This window comes from Sinohyriopsis cumingii, chromosome 2, assembly GCF_028554795.1.
Source record: "Sinohyriopsis cumingii isolate HCF-2022 chromosome 2, ASM2855479v2, whole genome shotgun sequence".
NCBI lineage: Eukaryota > Metazoa > Mollusca > Bivalvia > Unionida > Unionidae > Sinohyriopsis > Sinohyriopsis cumingii.
The window spans coordinates 122,348,049-122,369,728 of NC_142962.1; the positions used below are offsets into that span (position 1 = coordinate 122,348,049).

At 38.4% G+C, this 21,680-nt stretch overlaps 1 protein-coding gene across 3 annotated transcripts in view; it reads left to right on the forward strand.

Annotated features, from left to right (window-relative positions):
- LOC149805731 (uncharacterized) overlaps positions 1 to 14,400 on the forward strand; it is a 53,058-nt gene extending 38,658 nt beyond the window's left edge. For all 3 annotated transcript variants that reach the window (XM_089950403.1, XM_089950404.1, XM_089950405.1), the window contains one exon: positions 12,913 to 14,400. In XM_089950403.1, the coding sequence (XP_089806529.1) occupies positions 12,913 to 13,025 (113 nt within the window). In that variant the 3' untranslated portion in view covers positions 13,026 to 14,400. The remainder of the gene's footprint in view (positions 1 to 12,912) is intronic.
- The last annotated feature ends 7,280 nt before the right edge of the window (positions 14,401 to 21,680 follow it).

Genomic DNA, 21,680 nt, shown 5'->3' on the forward strand with positions numbered 1-21,680 from the left:
TGTAAAGGGTGCCAGTCTGACATCCAGTTGCTATGACATGTAAAGGGTGCCAATCTGACATCCAGTTGCTATTACATGTAAAGGGTGCCAGTCTGACATCCAGTTGCTATTACATGTAAAGGGTGCCAATCTGACATTTAGTTGGTATTACATGTAAAGGGTGCCAGTCTGACATTCAGTTGGTATTACATGTAAAGGGTGCCAGTCTGACATCCAGTTGGTATTACATGTAAAGGGTGCCAGTCTGACATCCAGTTGGTATTACATGTAAAGGGTGCCAGTCTGACATTCAGTTGGTATTACATGTAAAGGGTGCCAGTCTGACATTCAGTTGGTATTACATGTAAAGGGTGCCAGTCTGACATCCAGTTGCTATTACATGTAAAGGGTGCCAGTCTGACATTCAGTTGGTATTACATGTAAAGGGTGCCAGTCTGACATCCAGTTGCTATTACATGTAAAGGGTGCCAGTCTGACATCCAGTTGGTATTACATGTAAAGGGTGCCAGTCTGACATCCAGTTGGTATTACATGTAAACGGTGCCAATCTGACATCCAGTTGGTATTACATGTAAGCGGTGCCAATCTGACATCCAGTTGGTATTACATGTAAACGGTGCCAATCTGACATTCAGTTGGTATTACATGTAAAGGGTGCCAGTCTGACATTCAGTTGGTATTACATGTAAACGGTGCCAATCTGACATCCAGTTGGTATTACATGTAAAGGGTGCCAGTCTGACATTCAGTTGGTATTACATGTAAAGGGTGCCAGTCTGACATCCAGTTGCTATTACATGTAAAGGGTGCCAATCTGACATCCAGTTCGTATTACATGTAAACGGTGCCAATCTGACATTCAGTTGGTATTACATGTAAAGGGTGCCAGTCTGACATTCAGTTGGTATTACATGTAAACGGTGCCAATCTGACATCCAGTTGCTATTACATGTAAAGGGTGCCAATCTGACATCCAGTTGGTATTACATGTAAAGGGTGCCAGTCTGACATCCAGTTGCTATTACATGTTAAGGATGCCAATCTGACATCCAGTTGGTATTACATGTAAACGGTGCCAATCTGACATCCAGTTGGTATTACATGTAAAGGGTGCCAGTCTGAAATCCAGTTGGTATTACATGTAAACGGTGCCAATCTGACATTCAGTTGGTATTACATGTAAAGGGTGCCAGTCTGACATCCAGTTGGTATTACATGTAAACGGTGCCAGTCTGACATCCAGTTGGTATTACATGTAAAGGGTGCCAGTCTGACATCCAGTTGGTATTACATGTAAAGGGTGCCAATCTGACATCCAGTTGGTATTACATGTAAAGGGTGCCAGTCTGACATCCAGTTGGTATTGCATGTAAAGGGTGCCAGTCTGACATCCAGTTGGTATTACATGTAAAGGGTGCCAGTCTGACATCCAGTTGGTATTACATGTAAAGGGTGCCAATCTGACATCCAGTTGGTATTACATGTAAAGGGTGCCAGTCTGACATCCAGTTGCTATTACATGTAAAGGGTGCCAATCTGACATCCAGTTGGTATTACATGTAAAGGGTGCCAGTCTGACATCCAGTTGGTATTACATGTAAAGGGTGCCAGTCTGACATTCAGTTGGTATTACATGTAAACGGTGCCAATCTGACATTCAGTTGGTATTACATGTAAAGGGTGCCAATCTGACATCCAGTTGGTATTACATGTAAAAGGTGCCAGTCTGACATTCAGTTGGTATTACATGTAAAGGGTGCCAGTCTGACATCCATTTGCTATTACATGTAAAGGGTGCCAATCTGACATTCAGTTGGTATTACATGTAAAGGGTGCCAATCTGACATTCAGTTGGTATTACATGTAAAGGGTGCCAGTCTGACATTCAGTTGCTATTACATGTAAAGGGTGCCAATCTGACATTCAGTTGGTATTACATGTAAAGGGTGCCAGTCTGACATTCAGTTGGTATTACATGTAAAGGGTGCCATTCTCACATTCAATTGGTATTACATGTAAACGGTGCCAATCTGGCATTCAGTTGGTATTACATGTAAAGGGTGCCAATCTGACATCATGTTGGTATTACATGTAAACGGTGCCAATCTGACATCCAGTTGGTATTACATGTAAAGGGTGCCAGTCTGACATCCAGTTGGTATTACATGTAAAGGGTGCCAGGCTGACATCCAGTTGCTATTGCATGTAAAGGGTCCCAATCTGACATCCAGTTGGTATTACATGTAAAGGGTGCCAGTCTGACATCCAGTTGCTATTACATGTAAAGGGTGCCAATCTGACATCCAGTTGGTATTACATGTAAAGTGTGCCAGTCTGACATCCAGTTGGTATTACATGTAAAGGGTGCCAGTCTGACATCCAGTTGGTATTACATGTAAAGGGTGCCATTCTGACATCCAGTTGGTATTACATGTAAAGGGGCATGTGAGAAAGCCTGCCAGTAGCTTCTTGTGGGTCGGTGGTTCTTTCCAGGGTTTTCCGGGTTCTTCCTCCACCATTAATACTGGCCGCCATGTATAGCCTATCGTGCTGAAAAATGGCGTTAAACCCCACAACAACAACAACAACAACAATTACATGTAAAGGGTGCCAGTCTGACATCCAGTTGCTATTACATGTAAAGGGTGCCAATCTGACATCCAGTTGGTATTACATGTAAAGGGTGCCAGTCTGACATCCAGTTGGTATTGCATGTGAAGGGTGCCAGTCTGACATCCAGTTGGTATTACATGTAAAGGGTGCCAGTCTGACATTCAGTTGGTATTACATGTAAACGGTGCCAATCTGACATCCAGTTGGTATTACATGTAAAGAGTGCCAGTCTGACATCCAGTTGGTATTACATGTAAAGGGTGCCAGTGTGACATCCAGTTGGTATTACATGTAAAGGGTGCCAGTCTGACATTCAGTTGGTATTACATGTAAAGGGTGCCAATCTGACATTCAGTTGGTATTACATGTAAAGGGTGCCAGTCTGACATCCAGTTGGTATTACATGTAAAGGGTGCCAGTCTGACATTCAGTTGGTATTACATGTAAAGGGTGCCAGTCTGACATTCAGTTGGTATTACATGTAAAGGGTGCCAATCTGACATCCAGTTGGTATTACATGTAAACGGTGCCAATCTGACATCCAGTTGGTATTACATGTAAAGGGTGCCAGTCTGACATCCAGTTGGTATTACATGTAAAGGGTGCCAGTCTGACATCCAGTTGCTATTGCATGTAAAGGGTGCCAATCTGACATCCAGTTGGTATTACATGTAAAGGGTGCCAGTCTGACATCCAGTTGCTATTACATGTAAAGGGTGCCAATCTGACATCCAGTTGGTATTACATGTAAAGGGTGCCAGTCTGACATCCAGTTGCTATTACATGTAAAGGGTGCCAATCTGACATCCAGTTGGTATTACATGTAAAGGGTGCCAGTCTGACATCCAGTTGCTATTACATGTAAAGGGTGCCATTCTGACATCCAGTTGGTATTACATGTAAAGGGTGCCAGTCTGACATCCAGTTGGTATTACATGTAAAGGGTGCCAGTCTGACATTCAGTTGGTATTACATGTAAAGGGTGCCAGTCTGACATTCAGTTGGTATTACATGTAAAGGGTGCCAATCTGACATTCAGTTGGTATTACATGTAAATGGTGCCAATCTGACATTCAGTTGGTATTACATGTAAAGGGTGCCAATCTGACATCCAGTTGGTATTACATGTAAAGGGTGCCAGTCTGACATCCAGTTGGTATTACATGTAAAGGGTGCCAGTCTGACATTCAGTTGGTATTACATGTAAACGGTGCCAATCTGACATTCAGTTGGTATTACATGTAAAGGGTGCCAATCTGACATCCAGTTGGTATTACATGTAAAAGGTGCCAGTCTGACATTCAGTTGGTATTACATGTAAAGGGTGCCAGTCTGACATCCATTTGCTATTACATGTAAAGGGTGCCAGTCTGACATTCAGTTGGTATTACATGTAAAGGGTGCCAATCTGACATTCAGTTGCTATTACATGTAAAGGGTGCCAGTCTGACATTCAGTTGCTATTACATGTAAAGGGTGCCAGTCTGACATTCAGTTGGTATTACATGTAAAGGGTGCCAATCTGACATTCAGTTGGTATTACATGTAAAAGGTGCCAGTCTGACATTCAGTTGGTATTACATGTAAAGGGTGCCATTCTCACATTCAATTGGTATTACATGTAAACGGTGCCAATCTGGCATTCAGTTGGTATTACATGTAAAGGGTGCCAATCTGACATCCAGTTGGTATTACATGTAAACGGTGCCAATCTGACATCCAGTTGGTATTACATGTAAAGGGTGCCAGTCTGACATCCAGTTGGTATTACATGTAAAGGGTGCCAGGCTGACATCCAGTTGCTATTGCATGTAAAGGGTCCCAATCTGACATCCAGTTGGTATTACATGTAAAGGGTGCCAGTCTGACATCCAGTTGCTATTACATGTAAAGGGTGCCAATCTGACATCCAGTTGGTATTACATGTAAAGGGTGCCAGTCTGACATCCAGTTGCTATTACATGTAAAGGGTGCCAATCTGACATCCAGTTGGTATTACATGTAAAGGGTGCCAGTCTGACATCCAGTTGGTATTACATGTAAAGGGTGCCATTCTGACATCCAGTTGGTATTACATGTAAAGTGTGCCAGTCTGACATCCAGTTGGTATTACATGTAAAGGGTGCCAGTCTGACATTCAGTTGGTATTACATGTAAAGGGTGCCAGTGTGACATTCAGTTGGTATTACATGTAAAGGGTGCCAATCTGACATTCAGTTGGTATTACATGTAAAGGGTGCCAATCTGACATTCAGTTGGTATTACATGTAAAGGGTGCCAGTCTGACATCCAGTTGCTATTACATGTAAAGGGTGCCAATCTGACATCCAGTTGGTATTACATGTAAAGGGTGCCAGTCTGACATCCAGTTGGTATTACATGTAAAGGGTGCCAGTCTGACATTCAGTTGGTATTACATGTAAACGGTGCCAATCTGACATTCAGTTGGTATTACATGTAAAGGGTACCAATCTGACATCCAGTTGGTATTACATGTAAAGGGTGCCAGTCTGACATTCAGTTGGTATTACATGTAAAGGGTGCCAGTCTGACATCCATTTGCTATTACATGTAAAGGGTGCCAGTCTGACATTCAGTTGGTATTACATGTAAAGGGTGCCAATCTGACATTCAGTTGGTATTACATGTAAAGGGTGCCAGTCTGACATTCAGTTGCTATTACATGTAAAGGGTGCCAGTCTGACATTCAGTTGGTATTACATGTAAAGGGTGCCAATCTGACATTCAGTTGGTATTACATGTAAAGGGTGCCAGTGTGACATTCAGTTGGTATTACATGTAAAGGGTGCCATTCTGACATTCAGTTGGTATTACATGTAAATGGTGCCAATCTGACATTCAGTTGGTATTACATGTAAAGGGTGCCAATCTGACATCCAGTTGGTATTACATGTAAAGGGTGCCAGTCTGACATCCAGTTGGTATTACATGTAAAGGGTGCCAGTCTGACATTCACTTGGTATTACATGTAAAGGGTGCCAGTCTGACATTCAGTTGGTATTACATGTAAAGGGTGCCAATCTGACATTCAGTTGGTATTACATGTAAAGGGTGCCAATCTGACATCGAGTTCATATTACATGTAAAGGGTGCCAGTCTGACATTCAGTTGGTATTACATGTAAAGGGTGCCAGTCTGACATTCAGTTGGTATTACATGTAAAGGGTGCCAATCTGACATTCAGTTGGTATTACATGTAAAGGGTGCCAGTCTGACATTCAGTTGGTATTACATGTAAAGGGTGCCAGTCTGACATCCAGTTGGTATTACATGTAAAGGGTGCCAATCTGACATTCAATTGGTATTACATGTAAAGGGTGCCAGTCTGACATTCAGTTGGTATTACATGTAAACGGTGCCAATCTGACATCCAGTTGGTATTACATGTAAAGGGTGCCAGTCTGACATTCAGTTGGTATTACATGTAAAGGGTGCCAGTCTGACATCCAGTTGGTATTACATGTAAAGGGTGCCAATCTGACATCCAGTTCGTATTACATGTAAACGGTGCCAATCTGACATTCAGTTGGTATTACATGTAAAGGGTGCCAGTCTGACATTCAGTTGGTATTACATGTAAACGGTGCCAATCTGACATCCAGTTGCTATTACATGTAAAGGGTGCCAATCTGACATCCAGTTGGTATTACATGTAAAGGGTGCCAGTCTGACATCCAGTTGCTATTACATGTTAAGGATGCCAATCTGACATCCAGTTGGTATTACATGTAAACGGTGCCAATCTGACATCCAGTTGGTATTACATGTAAAGGGTGCCAGTCTGAAATCCAGTTGGTATTACATGTAAACGGTGCCAATCTGACATTCAGTTGGTATTACATGTAAAGGGTGCCAGTCTGACATCCAGTTGGTATTACATGTAAACGGTGCCAGTCTGACATCCAGTTGGTATTACATGTAAAGGGTGCCAGTCTGACATCCAGTTGGTATTACATGTAAAGGGTGCCAATCTGACATCCAGTTGGTATTACATGTAAAGGGTGCCAGTCTGACATCCAGTTGGTATTGCATGTAAAGGGTGCCAGTCTGACATCCAGTTGGTATTACATGTAAAGGGTGCCAGTCTGACATCCAGTTGGTATTACATGTAAAGGGTGCCAATCTGACATCCAGTTGGTATTACATGTAAAGGGTGCCAGTCTGACATCCAGTTGCTATTACATGTAAAGGGTGCCAATCTGACATCCAGTTGGTATTACATGTAAAGGGTGCCAGTCTGACATCCAGTTGGTATTACATGTAAAGGGTGCCAGTCTGACATTCAGTTGGTATTACATGTAAACGGTGCCAATCTGACATTCAGTTGGTATTACATGTAAAGGGTGCCAATCTGACATCCAGTTGGTATTACATGTAAAAGGTGCCAGTCTGACATTCAGTTGGTATTACATGTAAAGGGTGCCAGTCTGACATCCATTTGCTATTACATGTAAAGGGTGCCAATCTGACATTCAGTTGGTATTACATGTAAAGGGTGCCAATCTGACATTCAGTTGGTATTACATGTAAAGGGTGCCAGTCTGACATTCAGTTGCTATTACATGTAAAGGGTGCCAATCTGACATTCAGTTGGTATTACATGTAAAGGGTGCCAGTCTGACATTCAGTTGGTATTACATGTAAAGGGTGCCATTCTCACATTCAATTGGTATTACATGTAAACGGTGCCAATCTGGCATTCAGTTGGTATTACATGTAAAGGGTGCCAATCTGACATCATGTTGGTATTACATGTAAACGGTGCCAATCTGACATCCAGTTGGTATTACATGTAAAGGGTGCCAGTCTGACATCCAGTTGGTATTACATGTAAAGGGTGCCAGGCTGACATCCAGTTGCTATTGCATGTAAAGGGTCCCAATCTGACATCCAGTTGGTATTACATGTAAAGGGTGCCAGTCTGACATCCAGTTGCTATTACATGTAAAGGGTGCCAATCTGACATCCAGTTGGTATTACATGTAAAGTGTGCCAGTCTGACATCCAGTTGGTATTACATGTAAAGGGTGCCAGTCTGACATCCAGTTGGTATTACATGTAAAGGGTGCCATTCTGACATCCAGTTGGTATTACATGTAAAGGGGCATGTGAGAAAGCCTGCCAGTAGCTTCGTGTGGGTCGGTGGTTCTTTCCAGGGTTTTCCGGGTTCTTCCTCCACCATTAATACTGGCCGCCATGTATAGCCTATCGTGCTGAAAAATGGCGTTAAACCCCACAACAACAACAACAACAACAATTACATGTAAAGGGTGCCAGTCTGACATCCAGTTGCTATTACATGTAAAGGGTGCCAATCTGACATCCAGTTGGTATTACATGTAAAGGGTGCCAGTCTGACATCCAGTTGGTATTGCATGTGAAGGGTGCCAGTCTGACATCCAGTTGGTATTACATGTAAAGGGTGCCAGTCTGACATTCAGTTGGTATTACATGTAAACGGTGCCAATCTGACATCCAGTTGGTATTACATGTAAAGAGTGCCAGTCTGACATCCAGTTGGTATTACATGTAAAGGGTGCCAGTGTGACATCCAGTTGGTATTACATGTAAAGGGTGCCAGTCTGACATTCAGTTGGTATTACATGTAAAGGGTGCCAATCTGACATTCAGTTGGTATTACATGTAAAGGGTGCCAGTCTGACATCCAGTTGGTATTACATGTAAAGGGTGCCAGTCTGACATTCAGTTGGTATTACATGTAAAGGGTGCCAGTCTGACATCCAGTTGGTATTACATGTAAAGGGTGCCAATCTGACATCCAGTTGGTATTACATGTAAACGGTGCCAATCTGACATCCAGTTGGTATTACATGTAAAGGGTGCCAGTCTGACATCCAGTTGGTATTACATGTAAAGGGTGCCAGTCTGACATCCAGTTGCTATTGCATGTAAAGGGTGCCAATCTGACATCCAGTTGGTATTACATGTAAAGGGTGCCAGTCTGACATCCAGTTGCTATTACATGTAAAGGGTGCCAATCTGACATCCAGTTGGTATTACATGTAAAGGGTGCCAGTCTGACATCCAGTTGCTATTACATGTAAAGGGTGCCAATCTGACATCCAGTTGGTATTACATGTAAAGGGTGCCAGTCTGACATCCAGTTGCTATTACATGTAAAGGGTGCCATTCTGACATCCAGTTGGTATTACATGTAAAGGGTGCCAGTCTGACATCCAGTTGGTATTACATGTAAAGGGTGCCAGTCTGACATTCAGTTGGTATTACATGTAAAGGGTGCCAGTCTGACATTCAGTTGGTATTACATGTAAAGGGTGCCAATCTGACATTCAGTTGGTATTACATGTAAATGGTGCCAATCTGACATTCAGTTGGTATTACATGTAAAGGGTGCCAATCTGACATCCAGTTGGTATTACATGTAAAGGGTGCCAGTCTTACATCCAGTTGGTATTACATGTAAAGGGTGCCAGTCTGACATTCAGTTGGTATTACATGTAAACGGTGCCAATCTGACATTCAGTTGGTATTACATGTAAAGGGTGCCAATCTGACATCCAGTTGGTATTACATGTAAAGGGTGCCAGTCTGACATTCAGTTGGTATTACATGTAAAGGGTGCCAGTCTGACATCCATTTGCTATTACATGTAAAGGGTGCCAGTCTGACATTCAGTTGGTATTACATGTAAAGGGTGCCAATCTGACATTCAGTTGCTATTACATGTAAAGGGTGCCAGTCTGACATTCAGTTGCTATTACATGTAAAGGGTGCCAGTCTGACATTCAGTTGGTATTACATGTAAAGGGTGCCAATCTGACATTCAGTTGGTATTACATGTAAAAGGTGCCAGTCTGACATTCAGTTGGTATTACATGTAAAGGGTGCCATTCTCACATTCAATTGGTATTACATGTAAACGGTGCCAATCTGGCATTCAGTTGGTATTACATGTAAAGGGTGCCAATCTGACATCCAGTTGGTATTACATGTAAACGGTGCCAATCTGACATCCAGTTGGTATTACATGTAAAGGGTGCCAGTCTGACATCCAGTTGGTATTACATGTAAAGGGTGCCAGGCTGACATCCAGTTGCTATTGCATGTAAAGGGTCCCAATCTGACATCCAGTTGGTATTACATGTAAAGGGTGCCAGTCTGACATCCAGTTGCTATTACATGTAAAGGGTGCCAATCTGACATCCAGTTGGTATTACATGTAAAGGGTGCCAGTCTGACATCCAGTTGCTATTACATGTAAAGGGTGCCAATCTGACATCCAGTTGGTATTACATGTAAAGGGTGCCAGTCTGACATCCAGTTGGTATTACATGTAAAGGGTGCCATTCTGACATCCAGTTGGTATTACATGTAAAGTGTGCCAGTCTGACATCCAGTTGGTATTACATGTAAAGGGTGCCAGTCTGACATTCAGTTGGTATTACATGTAAAGGGTGCCAGTGTGACATTCAGTTGGTATTACATGTAAAGGGTGCCAATCTGACATTCAGTTGGTATTACATGTAAAGGGTGCCAATCTGACATTCAGTTGGTATTACATGTAAAGGGTGCCAGTCTGACATCCAGTTGCTATTACATGTAAAGGGTGCCAATCTGACATCCAGTTGGTATTACATGTAAAGGGTGCCAGTCTGACATCCAGTTGGTATTACATGTAAAGGGTGCCAGTCTGACATTCAGTTGGTATTACATGTAAACGGTGCCAATCTGACATTCAGTTGGTATTACATGTAAAGGGTACCAATCTGACATCCAGTTGGTATTACATGTAAAGGGTGCCAGTCTGACATTCAGTTGGTATTACATGTAAAGGGTGCCAGTCTGACATCCATTTGCAATTACATGTAAAGGGTGCCAGTCTGACATTCAGTTGGTATTACATGTAAAGGGTGCCAATCTGACATTCAGTTGGTATTACATGTAAAGGGTGCCAGTCTGACATTCAGTTGCTATTACATGTAAAGGGTGCCAGTCTGACATTCAGTTGGTATTACATGTAAAGGGTGCCAATCTGACATTCAGTTGGTATTACATGTAAAGGGTGCCAGTGTGACATTCAGTTGGTATTACATGTAAAGGGTGCCATTCTGACATTCAGTTGGTATTACATGTAAATGGTGCCAATCTGACATTCAGTTGGTATTACATGTAAAGGGTGCCAATCTGACATCCAGTTGGTATTACATGTAAAGGGTGCCAGTCTGACATCCAGTTGGTATTACATGTAAAGGGTGCCAGTCTGACATTCACTTGGTATTACATGTAAAGGGTGCCAGTCTGACATTCAGTTGGTATTACATGTAAAGGGTGCCAATCTGACATTCAGTTGGTATTACATGTAAAGGGTGCCAATCTGACATCGAGTTCATATTACATGTAAAGGGTGCCAGTCTGACATTCAGTTGGTATTACATGTAAAGGGTGCCAGTCTGACATTCAGTTGGTATTACATGTAAAGGGTGCCAATCTGACATTCAGTTGGTATTACATGTAAAGGGTGCCAGTCTGACATTCAGTTGGTATTACATGTAAAGGGTGCCAGTCTGACATCCAGTTGGTATTACATGTAAAGGGTGCCAATCTGACATTCAATTGGTATTACATGTAAAGGGTGCCAGTCTGACATTCAATTGGTATTACATGTAAAGGGTGCCAATCTGACATCCAGTTGGTATTACATGTAAAGGGTGCCAATGTGACATTCAGTTGGTATTACATGTAAAGGGTGCCAATCTGACATCCAGTTGGTATTACATGTAAAGGGTGCCAATCTGACATTCAGTTGGTATTACATGTATAGGGTGCCAGTCTGACATTCAGTTGGTATTACATGTAAAGGGTGCCAATCTGACATCCAGTTGGTATTACATGTAAAGGGTGCCAATCTGACATTCAGTTGGTATTACATGTAAAGGGTGCCAGTCTGACATTCAATTGGTATTACATGTAAAGGGTGCCAATATGACATCCAGTTGGTATTACATGTGAAGGGTGCCAATTTGACATCCAGTTGGTATTACATGTAAAGGGTGCCAGTCTGACATTCAGTTGCTATTACATGTAAAGGGTGCCAGTCTGACATCTAGTTGGTATTACATGTAAACGGTGCCAATCTGACATCCAGTTGGTATTACATGTAAAGGGTTCCAGTCTGACATCCAGTTGGTATTACATGTAAAGTGTGCCAGTCTGACATCCAGTTGGTATTACACGTAAAGGGTGCCAGTCTGACATTCAGTTGGTATTACATGTAAAGGTTGCCAGTCTGACATCCAGTTGCTATTACATGTAAAGGGTGCCAGTCTGAGATCCAGTTGGTATTACATGTAAAGGGTGCCATTCTGACATTCAGTTGGTATTACATGTAAACGGTGCCAATCTGACATTCAGTTGGTATTACATGTAAAGGGTGCCAATCTGACATCCAGTTGGTATTACATGTAAAGGGTGCCAGTCTGACATCCAGTTGGTATTACATGTAAAGGGTGCCAATCTGACATTCAGTTGGTATTACATGTAAAGGGTGCCAGTCTGACATCCAGTTGGTATTACATGTAAAGGGTGCCAATCTGACATCCAGTAAGACCACCATGGCAGTCAGCTTGAAAATCTTGTTATTGCTAGTCTTCCAAATTGGAAAGTCATATTGACATTGGCTTTTCACCCAGAGGACTAGTTGTGAAATCTAGTTGGTCATGAATGAAAATTGATGTGACCTTAGATATGGCTGCCACATTGAATATATTGAAAACCTTGTCACTAATTCTCCTGAATGGATGGTCAACATAACATGGTGTTTTCACCAAAAGTATTCTAATAGTGTTTAGTTTCTTGTAAATGAAAATGGTGCCAGTCTTGCATCCATTATGGCTGCCACATGAGATAATTTGAAAGTATTATTCAGGTATATCAGAAATGGTTGCAACACTGAGCATTAAAACTTAATAAATGATCTTATCTTGAATGCCTGGTCTTTTCGGACAATAGAGAATCAGTCACTTTGAGAGACATTTATTTTTTTAGGCTCTGACATTTTCAGGGGCCTGATATTGTAAAAGATCTTAAAGCTTATTTGTGAGGTTTTCTTGCTTACGTGGGTTTGTGTTTTTGTAATTATTAATAGAAAGATATGAAAGATCTTGAAAATACTGAATGGCATCTCCCCATCTTCCTTTTTTCCTCTGCCCTGTGCAGTAATGAAGTTGTCACATATCCTATTATTAAGTTTAGTATCCATTATACAATTATCCTGTGCTTACCATTGATTTATTTCAGTGAGGGATGCTTATGCTGAACGTCATGGAGGTGATGATGATGATTATAATGATGAAGAAGATGTTTACTATTCTGATGATTTAGAAGATGATCAGGATTTGGAATATTATTAGTCAGAGATTGAATGGATGATATTTGTTCAAGCCCTCAGTAATAAAGTTTATTAATAACAAATAAATAGAATACAGAAACCCTTAAGTTGATTAGTATCGCAAGAAAACATACGGGTTATAAAATAGTTTCATTGTTTCACATTGTTCTGAAGTGTCTTTTTAGATTCTGCACCTTACATTTTTGAAGTGATTACAGGTGATCTTTAAATTGAGAATTGTTTTCATATAACCTGTTACAACTTTATGGTCTTACACTATGTAACAGAGAAGAGCAAAATGCACAGGTTTTGTCAGATTCAACAATTAATTTATTTCCCTTGTCTACAAAGTGAACATTTTAAAAGAACTTACAGTATTGTGAAGTAAATCCCAAACAGTCCTAATCGTTCTAAAACAAGACCAAAGGTATAGAGTATTCTGAATGAATTCCAGTGGTGGTCCGAATTAATTCCAGTCTTGAATATGCTGATGTACCAATAGCCTGGAATAGTGATGATGTGCTAATAGTCTTGATGTTTCATGATATAATCCAAAATATCTCAAAACGAATTCACAATAATCCCAAAGTAGTGATTTAGTCCAAAGGTCAGAAAGCATTTTTGTAATTTGAATGAATATATTAAATAAATCCTCACAAATTAAAACTGGACACAACGAAAAAAGTGATTTCACTAGTCAGATTTATAGTAGGAATGAATCATGCTAATATACACAACCTCAGCATAAAAAAACCTAAGACACAATAAAAGGACCAGGATGAGTGTAAAAAGTTAATTTCTAGAAAATTCTAAGTTGCAGTCAAGATCATTTCTTAGTCATGTATTGCATGCTCATTATCATTTCTTAGTCATGTATTGTATGCCCATTATCATTTCTTAGTCATGTGTTGTAATACTTTACAGTTGTTTCATAGTTAGGATATTCCTCTAATTTACATTTAATTATTGTTTGGCTAGATGTTTGATATGATAATTAATGTATTGCAAATGCCTGTCTTAATTTGTACATTTAATGGAGCGTATTCTGTTGATGTCCTTAGTATTAATGAAAGTATATTAACATTCATTGTTAAGGGTAAGGCATTTTATACTTGTTTGCAATGTCTTTGTCCGTAATTAATATTTTTTACGAAGATCCTACAGATCATCACAAAAATAATGTAATTTCAGACAATAAACAGTGGAAACAATAAACAGTATTCATATTGTCACTTTAATATAATTTTTTAGGCCCCAAGATTTGTCTGATCTTGCACATTAAAGTCCTGTGACACTTATCATATTTCTTTCCAATAAGGTGATAATTGAGGAATTGTTCTATGCCTAGTAATGCAAGCTGAGTTATGTGTTCCTGATGTTTGATTTGAAAACTCTTTACAGTTGTGTTATGCTTATTCGAATTATGTGTGCCTTTGATGAATTAAATATAAATAACATTGTCCTTAAGTATGATCTTATGTATTTCTGTAAACTTAATTTGGGGCTAGAATTTCCAAGTAGTTGCCACCTTTTTGGACTGACCGCTCCAGTGGCCTAGTGGTTAAAGTGTCAGCTTCAGATGTATGTGATCATGGGTTCTAACCTCATCAGTCATACCAAAGACCTATAAAAATGGTACTAGCAGCAGCCTTGCTTGGTGCTCAGCATTAAGAGGTTAGTGTTAGGACTGGTGTCAGGTTAATGTGACTGGGTGAGACATGTCTGCAGCATGATGCCCCAGTGCTAGACATCACTATAAACTGCCACACTGCAGACATCATAGTGATGTGACTGAAAAATTGTTACAGCTACGTTAAAAAAAAATCCAAATCACACATGAACACACATCTTTTTGAACTAGGAAAATATAAATGTCTGATTGCTGATTGTGATAGACAAGAGCTCATCTGTGGAATATTCTGCTCCAGATAATGCCTATATTAAATTTGAATCTTCTCCAAAAGTTTTTAATTAAAAAAATATTGTCCTCATTCTCATAAAAAAAATTTAATGCCTGAGCTAATAAGTATTATACTTATCACTGAATGCAGCATTTATGCAGATTATATTTCTTTAGAATATAACTTTCATTTCTTTTATGCAGTCTCAATATTACGTGTAACATAATTGCAGTTTGCAGTAACTATAAGGCAGAAGTTGGCATACATTATAAGGCACCTGTCATCAGATATTATATTGTATAAATCATCAGACCTTATAAGACACAAGTCATCAGACATACGGCAGAAGTCATCAGATATTATATGGCAAAAGTTGTCACACATTATGTGGCAAAAGTTGTCATACATTATATGGCACAAGTTGTTAGACAGCTGATCAAGTCTCAAACTGAATCACTGCCTGAAAACTTTGGCTGCTTTTTTTGATTTTGGCAGTCACATGTGTCAACATAGAGCTACAGTAGACAGCATTTTTGTACACAAACTGACTTGTCGTGATTAACACCTCACCAGCAAAAATTTGCTGTGGGCTCTTGAAATCATGTAATATAGAAAGGAATGATATTATATCTTTGTACGAAGTTTGAAAACAAATTGCTAATCCATTTTCTGATAGATATTAGCATGGTTCAGTTGGCAAAGTCTGATGAAAAGGTGCAAACAATTTAATCAGAAATTGATTCATTTTTAAACAAAGCCTAACTACTCACTAAGAAAAAGAAAGGAAGAAATATCACTGACAATGGTTGTGTACAAATGTTCTTGAGAAAATAGCTCACAAAGATTTAGTCACAAAATGCATATACAGTGAACTGATGGCATGATTATACAAGAAGTGTGCTAAAATACAGTAAAGTCTTTTTAATCTGACTGGAACGGTTTGCACTAAATTGTATGCGGTATAAAAGGTGTGTCAGGTCAACAGCTTGTTTTAAAGTCCTTTATGCCAAGTTAATTTCTGTCAAATTTGGTCAAATTTTGTTTGGTGGTTTCTGAAAAAAGGTTGTTTCAAGGGTTTTCCTTTTTAGCAATATTGACCATATTTGTTGGTGGATTGGCATCATTTGTATTAACTTGAAAACAGATTTGATTAAGTTCAGTTGTTTTTTAAAGGGAAGTCATTTACAAAATTTTCAATTTTTAGAAATGGTGACAGTATTTGAAGGCCACCTTTTGTACAAACTTGAAAGCACCTTATGCATGGATGCTTTCAAGCAAATTTGTCAAATCTCCTTGAACATTTCTGAAAAAGAAATCATTAAGTAATTTTTCCTACTTTGAGTAATGGTAGACTGGTTTGATGGTAACTGGTATTGTTTGTACAAATTTAAAAGCCTTTCATGCAAGGATGTTTTCTCTCAGATTTGGTTAACTTCTGTTGTTTTTAAGATGTTGTTTAAATTATTTCAGTATTCAGTAATAGTCACCGTATTTGATAATGGGCCGGAATCATTTTTACAAATTTTGCAAGCCTTTGTGTGTGGATGATATTTGTCAGATTTTGTCAAATATTAAGCAAAAAGTTAATTACGCTATTGCTTTTTGTGTGGAAAAGCAAACAGTTTTCAGTTCTTGAATTGTTTAATGGAGTTAGAAATGGTCAGTTAAAATCAGAAACTTTTGAGAAGCTGAAAGAAGTTGTCCCCAGATTTTTCTGTCAGTAACATTCTTCCTTTAAATTTGCATATAAAGTTACTGCCAGATATCTTTAGTCTGTGTATTTTGTGGTATATACTTCGTACAGGATTGTCTCTATGCCAGACACTAATTACACTTATCTCTTGGTGATAGTCCATCTTCAGCAAAACCTGAAACTTGATACAGTTTTTTATATCATGCTACATCATAGGCACTGTTAGATATGTGCCACACTGAGTCACTGGGATGCAGGGCTTGTATTTCAACCAAGATACAGTGAGTTTGATAAAACATGTGGAATAAACAGATGGCATGCATAAGAGGCTCTTTTACTGTGAGGTGGTCCCCAGCCAGAACAACACAGCCCATTGTTGCACACCAAAGGGCCAAAACTTTGGTTCTGTTAGAACTGTATTGGGTTGCTCTGTCCATTTTCAAGTGCATCTACCATCTAGATGTTGGGGTGCCAGTCGAGCTGGGTACTGCAAACAATATGGTACCATGGTATACTGTGGTACTTCTGAACATACTGTGATACGTACCATTGTACACCACATGTATGTTAGGGACCAATAATTTTATGTTCTGGACAGAAACTTTCAAAAACTTCAATCTGACAATAGCTGGAAAAAATATTTTTCTCTGATTTATAGCAAGATACCACCGTATTGTGTCAATTACTGGTATATTATTTGCTCTAGAAAAAATAAATAAATCACATTTTCATTTTTAATCCAATTTTTTTTGGAAAATATTGATATAGGCTGTATATCTTACACTACATATCATTTGGCATCCATGTTGGCATAAGTAACACATGAAACGTGATTAAAGGATCATAAATATTATTATTATACATGTATTATTCAAACTGTTCAGGTTTTTTTATAATTATTTTGTCATGAAAATTAGCAACATGTTAAGATCATTAAATTATTGACAAGATTGCTTGGGAATTTCCATAAATTTCTTACAAATGTAAATTCCCAATGTACCATTACAGTGAAAAAGTACCTTGGTAGATATTACTGTAAATAATACAACAGCAATAGATCCTGGTGATAAATCCTGTCATTAGTGTTTACCATGGAACTAAATACTTTGCTTCAGATAGACAACTGTATAGATTGCAAAAAATAAAGCAATCAAACTAACAAAGCTAAAAATTAGCAATAGGCATTTACTGAATATCTGCACATAATGAGGATGCCCAAAGAACCGATACCTAATGTAGCCCTCAGATGGACACCAGCTGGTAAGTGCAAATGCAGATGCCCAAAGAACGGATACCTAAGGTAGCCCTCAGATGGACACCAGCTGGTAAGTGCAAATGCAGTTGCCCAAATAACTGATACCTAAGGTAGCCCTCAGATGGACACCAGCTGGTAAGTGCAAATGCAGTTGCCCAAAGAACCGATACCTAAGGTAGCCCTCAGATGCACACCAGCTGGTAAGTGCAAATGCAGATGGCCAAAGATAACACTGTGAAATACAGTGATGACTGAGCTGGGAGAGAGAGGACCTTCCTGGAGCGAGGCACAAGCCATTGCTCAAGACCGACCTAGATGGCCGAAGATAGTTGCAGCCTTGTGTCCCAGATTGGACGAAGAGGACTAACTAATTACTGAATATCACTAAGGGTGATAGTGCAAAGTATACATCTGTCATAAAAGTCTTTGGTAAAAATTTTAGATTTACAGTGCAAAGTATATTCTGTCATAAAAGTCTTTGTTAAAAATGTTAGATTTATAGAAGTCTTTTAGTCTAAAGATAACAAGCCTGTGGAAAATGAGTTTGAGGATAATAATGTAATACCTGTGGATATTAAACAACTTGAAAAGTAAAAAAACGACATTTTAATGAGACTGGAATATCCATTTGATTACAAGGCTGTAATATAATGACCCTATTGATGTTATTCACTTTAATATCTTATTATCAATGGGTAAAAAGCTACCTTATATAATGGAATATTCTGCATATCATGATGGTTGAATCCAATTAGCTTCATTTGTTTTTGTCTAATTTTAGATTCTTCAAATGACTGATGTTGTAATACCCTGCAATACTTTTTTTCATCTTTGCCAGTTCTAAACACTTATAGCTCACTTCAGACTCCACAAAATTCTTATTGGTGGACCATTCATTCCATCATTTTATTCATCTGAGGAACACCAAAAATGTTATCTTTTCTGTAGTCACATGCATCTTAAACCAAATATTTTCTGTCATATTATTGTAAAGTTAACTTTTCAGACATTAATACATAGCAAAACTTGGTCATTAATAGTTTTATTTTATCACCATCTTTTTTATCTTTGTTTGTTATAGTTGCATTCATGCTAATACCTTTATAACATTTTGTACTTTAAAATATTTCCATTTTAATTAGCACACACTTTTCACATGTTCTCTTACCATACACCCTTTTCAATTAATTGGTTGCATTTTATCTCACTTTTTATGTATTCACTTTTCTGTATGATTCTAATCATGGCCCTTGATTGAATAAAGCTGCTGTGTGTATTTTTCAGTTAATCCTAACTGAACATAAAATTTTAATTTAAGATTGTTGATAACATATCTCCCTTTATTTTAATGATTGAAATATAATTTTCATCCTTGCTAGGTATAATTGCTACTTGTTCTGAATATTTAAAAAAAACAACTAAAGCTTTGATAATCAGATGAGAATCATACATGGACAATTAATAAATAAATATTTATATAAATATATTTATCATTCAAATTAACTAAACATCTGAATGTATTTTCCAATTGCTTGATCTGCATTCTTCTCTTCATTAATCTCCTTGTCACACATGTGAGATGGTTGTGAAATCTTTACTAATAAATATTTTTTAGCAGTGTTTCTTGTCTTTGTCTTTCACAAGCAATTTCTGCTATTGATTTCAAATATTTATGTCACTTATTTAATGTATGCAGTCTGCTCATCGATAAACTATAGGCTTATTGAACTTGGGAAGTGATTTAACATGAAAATCTGATAGCATGTGTTTTGCCGTATTCATTGTCTTTGATGGATTTGAGTTACGTCTTCAACTGTTTATTTGCTTCATCATTTTGTCTGAACCACAATAAAGAATAGATGGATGTTTTAGTTTATAATGTTGTTTAACAGCAGAACCCGTTTCATGCATTATGTCTAATGTGTTATCTATTGTACTGCAAAATTTGTTGTTGTTCTTGTAATTTTAATTCGACACTTCTTGCAAAAGTAATTGGATAGTGTCTTTTACTTATGTTGTTGTTGTTGTTGTTGTAGGGTTTAACGCCATTTTTCAGCACACGATAGGCTATACATGGCAGCCAGTATTAATGGTGGAGGAAGAACCCGGGAAAACCTCCGGAGAGAACCACCGACCCACGAGAAGCTACTGGCAAGCTTTCTCACATACCCACCTTGGCTGAATCTGGGACTCGAACCTACACAGAGGTGAGATGGCAGTGATCCGTAACAGAGAGCGCTTTAGACCACTCAGCCACTCTGGGCCCCTTTTACTTATGTGGCATGATACAAATTTTGTCAAATCACTTATTCCACAATAATAATAATGGTCTTCATCTAACACAGTGAGCATATCCTCTAACAGGTTCTCCCTCACTGCTTCATTCTAACTGACTTTATAAGTTTTATTGGTATTAACAAATATATGAACTATAAAATTAAAATAAACTGGTAAATTGCTGAATATATTTTCCTTGGCAAAAATATTTACAATATTCTTTCACTTTCTTATCATTAGATGATCGCAGATTTTTGAGCAGGAATATCCATTATTGGTGGCGATAATGGAAATTTGATTAATGTCTTAACGTTTGATGTAATACCAGCAAACACTGAGACTTTTTAAGTGGTATTCTTTAATCATACACATATTGCATCATTTATCCATCAGAATAATTGTTTAGTTTTATTCTTAAGTGTTCTTAAAATTTTGGAGTAACCAAAAATGTTAAGTGTTTTCACTAGATCCAATCCCATCAGGTTTCATCTAGTTACTTTGATAACCAAATAAGTGAATCCGTCCTTTTGAGTAACCAATTTTGCTTCTGAGGCTTTGGATTTTATATACTCTGTTTATTTTAGTGATATAATATTTTAGACTTCCACCTATTATGAGTTTGGTCAGGAAACTTGTTGACCTTACTTAAGTAGTCTTCAGCTGAAGAGGAATGTGCAATTGAAATCTATATTTATTCTATATAATGAAATTGTTTAGTATAATGCTTTAGAATTTATTTTAAATTCTCAAGAAAGTCAAACCTGGGTCACAATGCCATGCAGTCAGAAATAATTTTGTCTGTACCAAGTTGGACACTTAATTGCAGAACAGGCAAATATAATTCAGTTACAGGTTGTATGCAACAGATGTACAGTTATTATAAAAATACTCTCCTATGATCATTATTATGAAACAGTTGAATGTGCAAGAAAGTAATGTCATGGACGCATACGTTATGTGTAGCAACGTGTTTGCGTTTAAATGATTCTCGTGTATTACACAGCTCGGTCGTAGTATTTTTAGAAGTTATGGGAAGTCATGTAACTCCTGATGGGTTGTGTAATCTGGATACTGGAGTCAATGGTAACTTTCGTTCGACTGATAGCCCTGGTTTATTCTATGTGAGGACCATATATTCTGAACAAAAAGATGTTCGTGATAGGGATTTTCTTGAGGGCTCCTTCAGCAGGCTAGGAGGAACATACCAACCAGGTATATTATCGGATAAGGCACTTTGCTTCCAATCCCTCGACATAATATAACCATGAATGTGTTAAAAATACCGCTAATGCCGATTTTCCGCCTTGTCTACATTGATCACAAGCTAATTTCATAATTTTTAGATATCTTGTATCAAATATAAAACAATGCAAGTTCAAATTTATTAACATTTATAGAGTAGTGTTCCTTGATAAAACAACCAACAAACACATTGCTTTCTAACCGAACAATGGGAACTTCACTAACATATTAAAAACGGAACAGGTGGTATCTTGCACCTTTCTGGAATTTACCATATTAAAAATGGAACAGGTGGTATCAGTGGCGTCA